At 33.0% G+C, this 9,445-nt stretch overlaps 3 protein-coding genes across 3 annotated transcripts; 2 read left to right on the top strand and 1 right to left on the bottom strand.

The window, feature by feature from the left end:
• Positions 1 to 4,017: 4,017 nt before the first annotated feature.
• RO3G_02880 (uncharacterized protein) lies at positions 4,018 to 5,732 on the top strand (the record flags this gene model as incomplete). The annotated part of the gene is made up of 4 exons (XM_067657471.1): positions 4,018 to 4,024; positions 4,201 to 4,323; positions 4,377 to 4,896; positions 4,949 to 5,732. 4 exons carry the CDS (start codon positions 4,018 to 4,020, stop codon positions 5,730 to 5,732), a joined length of 1,434 nt encoding a protein of 477 aa, XP_067513572.1.
• Positions 5,733 to 7,203: 1,471 nt separating this feature from the next.
• On the bottom strand, positions 7,204 to 7,676 carry RO3G_02879 (uncharacterized protein; the record flags this gene model as incomplete). The annotated part of the gene is made up of 3 exons (XM_067657470.1): positions 7,204 to 7,212; positions 7,277 to 7,394; positions 7,648 to 7,676. 3 exons carry the CDS (start codon positions 7,674 to 7,676, stop codon positions 7,204 to 7,206), a joined length of 156 nt encoding a protein of 51 aa, XP_067513571.1.
• A 541-nt stretch (positions 7,677 to 8,217) lies between these two features.
• RO3G_02878 (uncharacterized protein) lies at positions 8,218 to 9,246 on the top strand (the record flags this gene model as incomplete). The annotated part of the gene is made up of 2 exons (XM_067657469.1): positions 8,218 to 9,096; positions 9,148 to 9,246. The coding sequence occupies 2 exons, from the start codon at positions 8,218 to 8,220 to the stop codon at positions 9,244 to 9,246; spliced, it is 978 nt and encodes a 325-aa protein (XP_067513570.1).
• Positions 9,247 to 9,445: the final 199 nt, after the last annotated feature.

Genomic DNA, 9,445 nt, shown 5'->3' with positions numbered 1-9,445 from the left:
GGGATTAACTCTAGTATGTTTGGATGGAGATATGCACAAGCATATCCATGGTTATTGATCTCTATCTCATAATATTCTCGTGGATAAGTGTATTATCTATTACTACATAGTAGCATGTATAGAACAGCAATAGTATAAGAAGCAAAATTAGAGCAATAGCCTGTTATAGTACCGCTTCTATCAGGAGCCTGAGTCACATATTCTCTACTTCTAAATTCTTTTTTGTTTATTGGATCCAAAGCCCTTGACTTCTTAACTTTCCCACAAGTTAACAGCAACTTGAGGAGTACTCACCCCAAGAATGGTTCTAATTATTACTCTTGCAGTAGTCTCAAGAGCTTCAGCACAAGTTTCTTTCTTTACCTAGGCTACAGTTTGTTCCATGTCAATATGAAAACTGTTTCATTTCTAAAAACATAATTGCTCACATAGTTCATGCTTTTGTTGCTTTTTTTTTATCTAACTGCTCAATTGGGTTTGTCATCTATATTTTCAGGACCATTTCTTTTCATAGAATGAAAATAGGTCTTTTTAAAATTAATTTGCACTTCTTTGTCACAAAACTATATACCGTACTCTTTGAGATACTCAATCAAACTGACCTGTCAAGTTCTTCATTATCTGGTCCAAATCTAAGGATGATCATTTGTCTATCGAATCTATTAAAAACAGCCAATGCCCTTTATGCAAAATAGCTGGTCTTCGTACTAGCTTCGTCGACTACTTCCTTTGAACTACATCTTATCAGTGTTTCTAGCCTCTGCCATACCAATTGATAGCTATTCTCTCAAGTTTATCCAAATACTTACAGCTTGTAATAGAAGAACGCTCAGTTCTTACATTAATTCAAATAACTGCTCTCTTTTTTCGTCGGTTTATCAGAAATATGACCATCAGCCATTTTATGTAGTTAATTCTTTGTTATATACAAGCTTTTTTTTTTTTGGTAATTATTTGTATTGTTTATGATTTTTTTGGTATCTTTAATTCTATATACTTATCATCATTGGTGATATATTTTAGGAGAAATGCTTCACTATTGACTTCCATGTCTACGACTGAAATTTTTTTTTTTTTTTTTTTTTTTTTTTTTTTGCAAAACTTCATTCAATACTTTTTTTTTGTTTATATTCATAAGTAAACGCTCTTATTTTATATAGATTGATAATATAAAAAGAAAGGCATCTAAGGCCATGGGAATTTGCATCCTTATATTGTCTAAACTATTTTAGTTTCCTTAAAGAATGTTTTTTCTATATACTTTAATCCCACTTTATCAATTACTCTATTAGATCTAGGAAAAGACATATCATTAATATCATCCAACCAAGAACACCAAGAGCAATCCCTTTAAACAGATGCTACAATCAAAAATTTAGAAGAGAACCATTGTTTACGACGACATTTGTATTTTGTTCCTGAATGAGTATTGAATTTGATTAAAGTCGGTTACTGAATAGGTATAGAAAGACTGAAGCCTAATGATAGAGACAACAGCAACCATCAAGACATTAATCGGGTTATTGACAAGATTATTTTTTATTCATTCGTTTAAATTGATAAGGTTACTATGCAAGAAAAACGCTATTCTATTTTGATATACATAGTCTCAATGCAACTTAATATAGTGCATCATAGAAGAGATCTTGAAAAGACTTATTACTGTAGCAAATTAGTATTATATATGCAAGACACTAATTACTTTATAATATAATCCATCACAAGATCTTTTATGCTTTAACTATGCTGGCGTTGGAGATGTATGGCTTATAGCATAATTTGTTATTTATTATGTCTACCTATAACAATAATGGTGAGACCAGTCTAGTCTGGCCCACTATAATGATAAATGATGTATCTAAGCCATAATAATAGCTATCATATCATACTCATAAACAATTTTACAAGTTTGAATAAATGCTACGCCTTCAAGTAGTATTATTAACATTCAAGTAGCATAAGAATTCTTGGTTTAATTGATCTTGTCATCACATCATACCATAAGACTAATTGTATAATCACAAGTATATTTCTGTAATTATATTATCTTTAGTTATAACCTTATTATATTATTCAGCAAGACGCTTGATTGTCTAAGTTCTATTAAAATGAATGAACCAATTCTATTTGTACCTGATAGTATCTTATATTACCTCAACATACTATAGTAGAACTATTTACATTCCCATATAATATGAGCATAACTTAATATTTTAATAAAGGTTAGTCCATATTTCGTTATCTTATTTTATCTGTGTCATGTCTTTAAGTTTTGATGCAAAGAATAATAAAAACAAGAACAACTTTACTTTTTCGATTTTTATCTTCTTTTTTTGCTTTAGTTAGCAGCTTAACAAGGCGATTTCTCTTTACTAATCCCAGTATTAAACCCTTTAACTAAAAGATAGCCTACCTCGCATAAAGCCAATTTATTTAAATTTTAAAGATTATTTATTTATAAAATCCATTTGAGTGTGGGGTGTTTATCACGTCTATTCGCCCGGACTAGTTCAATATGAAGTAAAGTAAAGTGAGGCTAAAAAAACCCTTCGGGATCAAGGGTAAAAAAGGTCAATGAAGCATATTTGGAACGTGGTAACTCCCTGAATGCTTTGAGAGCCAATTTAGAAGGAGATGGCCATGTGAAGATCTGATACGAGTATCTATATAAGGGTAAAGATAATCCAGTTCAAATAAGATTGAACATATGATTTGCCAACGAAGGACCGAAGGGACAACTGCACGACTTGAACGAGAAAGTTTCTGTTGGTAGGAGTTTTAAAAAAACGACAAAGGATCTTCAATAGCACTAGCATTATGCCCTGAATTTTTTATCCATCTTGTATTTATTGTAGGCCTACTAATACAGAAAGACGTTTCATCTAGTCTTGTCCTCTCCGCAAAGAAGTACGGCAAACAATCGCCAATAGAATTTGATTGATCCCTCAACGCTTCATTTTGCTACCATTGCTAGTCCTATCTTGTCTTATCCCTCGATTATCTCTTTGCTCTCGCTCAGGTTTCTCGATATAGTCGTCTGTATAATCTGCCCCTTTGAAATTTTCATTAGAAGTTTGTCTTTAGTGGTCAACCATATTGGCAACAAATTCTTGCAAGTACTACTCGACTTATGCACAAAATTATCCAAGAAACAATAGTAGCCCTACAATCACTCCACATCAGAGCATCTAGTCTCATTTAAAGTTAAATGTGTTTTCTTTTCCGTTTTTTTTTCTTATAAATTGTTAGTCAAGGGTGTACGTCTCTGTGCGGCACTTTAATGAAAACACCATTTACAAAAAAGTCCGAAAATCTAATATTAATAAATTAAATACAACTGGCAGCACAGAATTTGATTCTTTAACATGTCCAATGTACAACCATAATTGGACCACAAACATTTTGCATTTAGTTAATAAAGTGAAGCAGCTTTGTGCTTCACTCATATTTGTCCGTATGCGATAATAGAAACTCTTTTATTCAGTGCATGAAAGTGTAACTAAGATGCAGTCCGAGATTTTTGAATGTAACGCTACTCCGAATTTTTTCACTATCTTGCATTTTTGTAGATCAAGCTCAATATGCTTAAACCATTTTTATCTTAACATGAATCAATACTTTTCTTATAATTGAAAATAAATTAGCTATCAATAGAAATAACAATATTTTTTTCCCCATTACAAACTGTCTATAAAATATATGAAATAAAAGAATAATCATAATGGAGACACTTTAGTGGCTGTTTTTCATATGATTAGTTAGTGTAACTACGATATCAATTTTTGATCCATTTCCAATAGCCAACGATCAGCTTGAGAAACAATTGACAAAAAATCTCACAGGCGTTGCACAGTGTATTAAATTGCCTGGAAAACAAGGAAATGAAAGAAAATTAGAAAAGATTAAGAAGCTATATTAGTCCATAATATCTCTTTTGATATACTAAATGCCATTTGAAGAAAGTAAAAACTAATAAAACAATTTTAATGATCCATTAAATAATATAGTACAAAAAGAATGAGTGGTAAGTGCAAAAGGTATATAAAAGAAGCGAGTTATTACCTTCATCTTCAAATAACAATATCAAGTAATCAAATCGGTTGCTTACCCTTTCCTTTTTATCTGAAACGACTATCCTCTTGTATACAACACCCTTTCCTTTTTAAAAAATGCTTCCCAAGACATTTATATTCTTTGCAGTCTCTTGTATTAGTGTTGTTACTGCTGCTGGTCTCACTGACAACATCCTTGAAGACTTTAGTGCTGTCAAAGGCAATGGCAATTATATTATTCATCTTCGCCCTGAGACTAACATCAAAAAATGTATGTATATTGAAAAAACTCTTTACTGGTTTTTATTGATATTTTCTTTTTAGTTGTTCCTGATTTTCTTAATGGCGCAACTGATATTGTCGGTCAATCTATGGGTCGCAAAAATTTGGCTGTCAAGAAAAATAAGATCCTTCGACGTGATACCGAAGAGGACCAGGTTCACATTTATGATACATACAGCATTGGCAATTCATTCAAGGGTCTTACTGTTAAGTTTGAGAACATCAGTATTATACAAGACATTGCTAAGGAATTCAGCAAGAACATCTTGAGAATTATTCCTGATCAAGACATTCACTTTGATTTACCTACTCTCAAGAATAGAAAGAGATTCTATGCTCGATCAAGATCTGAAAAGCGCGCTGAGCGTAATGGAAATTTTGACCCTAACGATTTTGATCTTGATAATCTTGACAGCGAGCATGTCGAATCTAGCAACAAGACCTTATTCGAGAGAGCTGCAACTAGCTACACAAAACAAACGAATGCTCAATGGAATTTGGTCCGTATTTCTGGGCGCAAACGTAATTTGGCTCAACCATACATTTATGATTCTAATGCAGGGTAAGATATAAAAGGTCCATTTTTTGACTGATCCAACTAAGCTTTTTATTAGATCTGGTGCCTATGTTTACGTTGTTGATGATGGTATGCGTGTTGATCATACTGATTTTAATGGCCGTGCTCAATGGGGTTGGTCCGCTTATACTGGTATCTCTCGTTATGGTACTGGCCATGGTACACATGTTGGCGGTATTATTGGTGGCACTACTTACGGTGTGGCCAAAAAGGCTAACCTTGTTGCTGTCCAAGTTCTTGATGACACTGGCTATGGTGCAATCTCAAGCATCCTGTCTGGTCTCCAATGGGTTGTAAGCAATTCCAAAAAAGGTCGTTCTGTCGTCAACATGTCTCTAGGTATGAAGACTGCCGGTATTCCCTCTTCGACTCTTTCTGCCCTCGACGAAGCTATTGATGCAGTTGTTGCCTCTGGTATTCCTGTATTTGTTGCAGCTGGTAACTGGGGTAACGTTGATGCTTGTAATGTATCACCTGCTAATAATAAGAACGTCTTTACTGTTGCTGCTACGGACAAGAATGATAGAATGGCTTCCTTCAGCAGTTACGGAAGCTGTGTTCAGATCCTTGCTCCTGGTGACAACATTCTTAGCTCCTATATAGATTCTAAAACATCCACAACATCTATGTCCGGTACATCTATGGCCTCCCCTCATGCTGCTGGTGTTGCTGCTCTTTTGGTTGCTCAATCCGCTGGTTCTTCTCCCTCTGCCATTTATAAGCAGATGTCAAGCTTGGCAACGTCTGGATCTATTTCTTATATCAATGGCAATACAGTCAACAAACTCCTGTTCAACGGACAACAGTCAACTAATGCTTAAGTTCAAATAACTGCTTTTGTGAACTTTTATTTATTTATTAGCAAAAATAATAAATATCACGTGCTATTACATTACTTTTAAGTTGAACAAAAGTAATACATTATAGGAAAGAGATATATTACAATAGTATTTATATAACTTTGGATAAAACAACTCACTTTTTGAGGTAGACGAGATAATTTACTTTATAATGTATCTCTTTTTGTTATTAATCATCATATTCATGTATTTGAGATCGATTTTATTTGCTATTTTAGCGATAGTTCTTTATTCTCATAGTATTCTCATCAGCATCCCTCTATTTATGCTTATAATTGCATAATTTCGACTGTTTGTCGCTACCAGACAATGGAAACACAATGACCTGTTCTACTGTTCTGGTCAAACTTTTTTTGGCTACTGCATTTATATCGCGTACAATATGCTTTTTGTATAAAACATGAACAAAAAGAAAAGTAAACAATCAAGTTATTCTTGCTCCAAAAATAACTTTTAAACAAATAAATGAGCATTATTATATACAATAAAGGCATCAAGACATGTCCTTGTTTATTGGACTTTTAATAACATCCTTGTACCTTAAAAAGATTGCACTATTTAACTTATAAACAAGAAGGCCAAGCAAAATAGTTTATTACCTTCTCAACAATTAAAAGTAATAATATAACTATTCGTTTATTAACATTGTATCCAAATTGCTTTGATTTTATAATATTCTTACTAAAAAAAAATATAATTAAAAGTTTTGTTGTATTAATAGCGGAAAGCAGAGTTAATATTGTATAAATATCTAATTTATCTATTTAAAAGAGTATATGTTAAAGCACATACCAGTGACTGGTTAATACCGGAGAGAAATAAAGAAACCGTGGCTCATAAAAAATATTTAGTGCGAAGTAAGGCCATTCTAGATCCTAAAACGATCAACTTGACTTTCTACAAAGAAAATTAAAAGACATAGAAGAGGAAATGCCAAGCCGTACTTTTTGAAAGATACTTAATTACTTCTTCGATATGTGCACACATGTTTTACCTACTGTAATTTATTTAAATTTATAAGAAAATGACAGAACCTAAAGTAGCACAATAAATCAAGTTGATATTACTAACCTCTTTGTCTTCTTTCTTTCTCTTTCGTTTATGTTTAAATTTTTATTGCCTCATACCATAATCAAAACAATACAAGGTAATATGTTTAAATAAAAAAAAGAAAAGAAAAAGCTGTGTATTAACCTATACATTTGGAAAATCAAACAATCAAGCTGCTTCTAGTAATATCACAATTATATTTATATAATGAAATAAAAAAAAAATAACCTTGGTAATAGTTATTATAGGATCTACTGCCTATACTTCGTATCCAACCCTAACAGCATCTGCCAACCTTCAGAGCATAGATTTTAGTAAACTGTATGCAACAAAACATCCCTCGACAACTTCGGAACAAAAAATGATTAGTACAGGTTTTAGTTTACATAAGCTATAATATTATAAGTCAAACATTAATATAAAGTTACTACAGTTCAGGTTACAAACTTGCCTACTGATACAACAGCCTCAACAAGCACACTGCCTTCCTCTCCAGGAAAATTAAGCACAGAGGATTTGGGCTTTATCATTGGTGGGTCTATTGCTGGGGTTGTTATCATCTCCATTATTACTCTGTGTATATGTGCTTTTATTATTAGAAGAAAAAGATCAAACCGCTTCAATCCAAAAAGAATGGAACTCGAAGGCGCTGGTCAGCCTTATTTTAGTCCTATGTCACAAAAAATAAGTAAACCATTAAAACTACCTTACAAGGCTAGCTTGGTTCTTATTTATCTTTTAGATACAGGCAGTACTACGCCAGTAGAGAGCAGCAAAGAATTAACACTGTCAAAAGATTCTAGGATATCTAAATATACTTATTTACCCAACAGATTCATGAAACAAAATGGACATATGAAAGAAATTAAGTTGCCCTCTAGAGATTCTACAATTGATGCCTACTTTGTCAAAAAGCTTGAAATGGCTCCACCGCCTTCTTCTTCAGGCCACTCATCAAATGCTGTGTCTGATATGAGCAAATATGACAATAGTCTTCAACCACATCTTCAAAAAATATATCGCAAAAACAAAAAATACCAGTACATTTGATTAGATATAACCATTTAGCATTTCACTCCTTATTTATAGATGCAATCAAATTTAAAAGTGGCTCTATTCGTTTTGCTATTTTTTGAGATTTAAGTATTTGTATGTTTTCTGCACATTCTCAATATACTAGTAATCTAGATACTCTTTTCCTTATAGGCATACTGTATAAATAAAGATATTAAATTTTGTATCTTGGAGAATCACGGTCTTTTTTTAACTATTCTTAACGCGAAATTCTATCAGTTTCCTGTATCAAATAAACCTTTCAATATGATAGCGGAGATTATAACTAGTAGAGAATTCAATACGTTCTTAATTTTTTTAGTTGTTTTCATGTAATCACATCATGACTAGTTACTTAAAAGCAACCAGTTTGATCATTTTCTCATTTTCAATACTATCAGTGCTATACTATATACAACCAAAAGGTACCTCAATATATGCTACCACAGTTAAAACAGATGTTTCCAGCAATTGCTCTTGTGCGGATGACTTGACTCTTGTTGAGCATGGTGAACATCAGCCGGTCATAGTACCTGACACCATGCCAGAACTTGCATCTGATGTTCTTCAAACAATACAGGCAAACAGACTTGATAACGATGATTTACTGATAACAGTAGCAACATACGATATGCGTTTCGAACTTTATAACTGGATAGCGTTCATGAAGGCAGCCAAAGAAGACCGTTTTCTGATACTCTGTACCGACTCAGCGCTTTATCAGCATCTCACATATGCTGGTTATAAAGATCAGGCAGTTCTTATATCCAAAGACTGGAATAATAGTGGAACAGTAGCAGGCATCTTGCAGCGATTAGTCTATCTAGATATTAACCCCTTGATGCTGGACATCAACCAACTCGTTCTTCAACCTCGTACAAGAGAGTATTTGAGTACACTGATGCATATTCGTTGGAATACTCAGCTGATCGTTGCCCAAGATAGCCAGAGTAGGATCAGTAGTGGTTTTATTTATTTGATGCGAGATTCTTATCCAGTTAAACGATTGATGGCTCTTCTTTTGCAGACTCAGATGGATCGACCAGATCTCACGCTGCAAGAGGCATTCAGTAAGACATTGGACCAGTTTCCTTTGGATTTAAAAAGTGGGTTTACTCTTCTTTTAGACGCGTTACATTTCCCTGATGGAGAAAGCTATTTCAGTAAGAATTTATCAAAGGAAATTGGAATAGATCCTTATATGGTGCATGTGAATCATAAGGTAAAAAAAAAATAGTAATATTTGTTTACACATAAAATAATATTTTTCAAGACCGGAAAAGAGCGAATAGATCTCTTAAAAGAGCATCAGTTATGGTATGCGGATGAAGAGCATATTAAGCAAGTAGATCAACAGATAACAAACGAATGAGATCAACACTGTGTTTTAGTTTAGATGAAAAGGGATTACAAAGCATTTGTTATTATTATTAGTATTCTTATAGCATTAGTTGACCATATTAAATAAAACATATTTATTACATGTACACACATTCATTTCATTCTTTGCAGATGCTGATTGCTTGCTTAATTAGACATGTTCTGAAATGGATAGTGACAAAAAAGAACAA

Source organism: Rhizopus delemar, genomic scaffold, assembly GCF_000149305.1.
Source record: "Rhizopus delemar RA 99-880 supercont3.2 genomic scaffold, whole genome shotgun sequence".
Classification (NCBI taxonomy): Eukaryota; Fungi; Mucoromycota; class Mucoromycetes; order Mucorales; family Rhizopodaceae; genus Rhizopus; species Rhizopus delemar.
The sequence above is the reverse complement of the archived record's forward strand: the minus strand, read 5'-3'. Positions and strand labels throughout refer to the sequence as shown.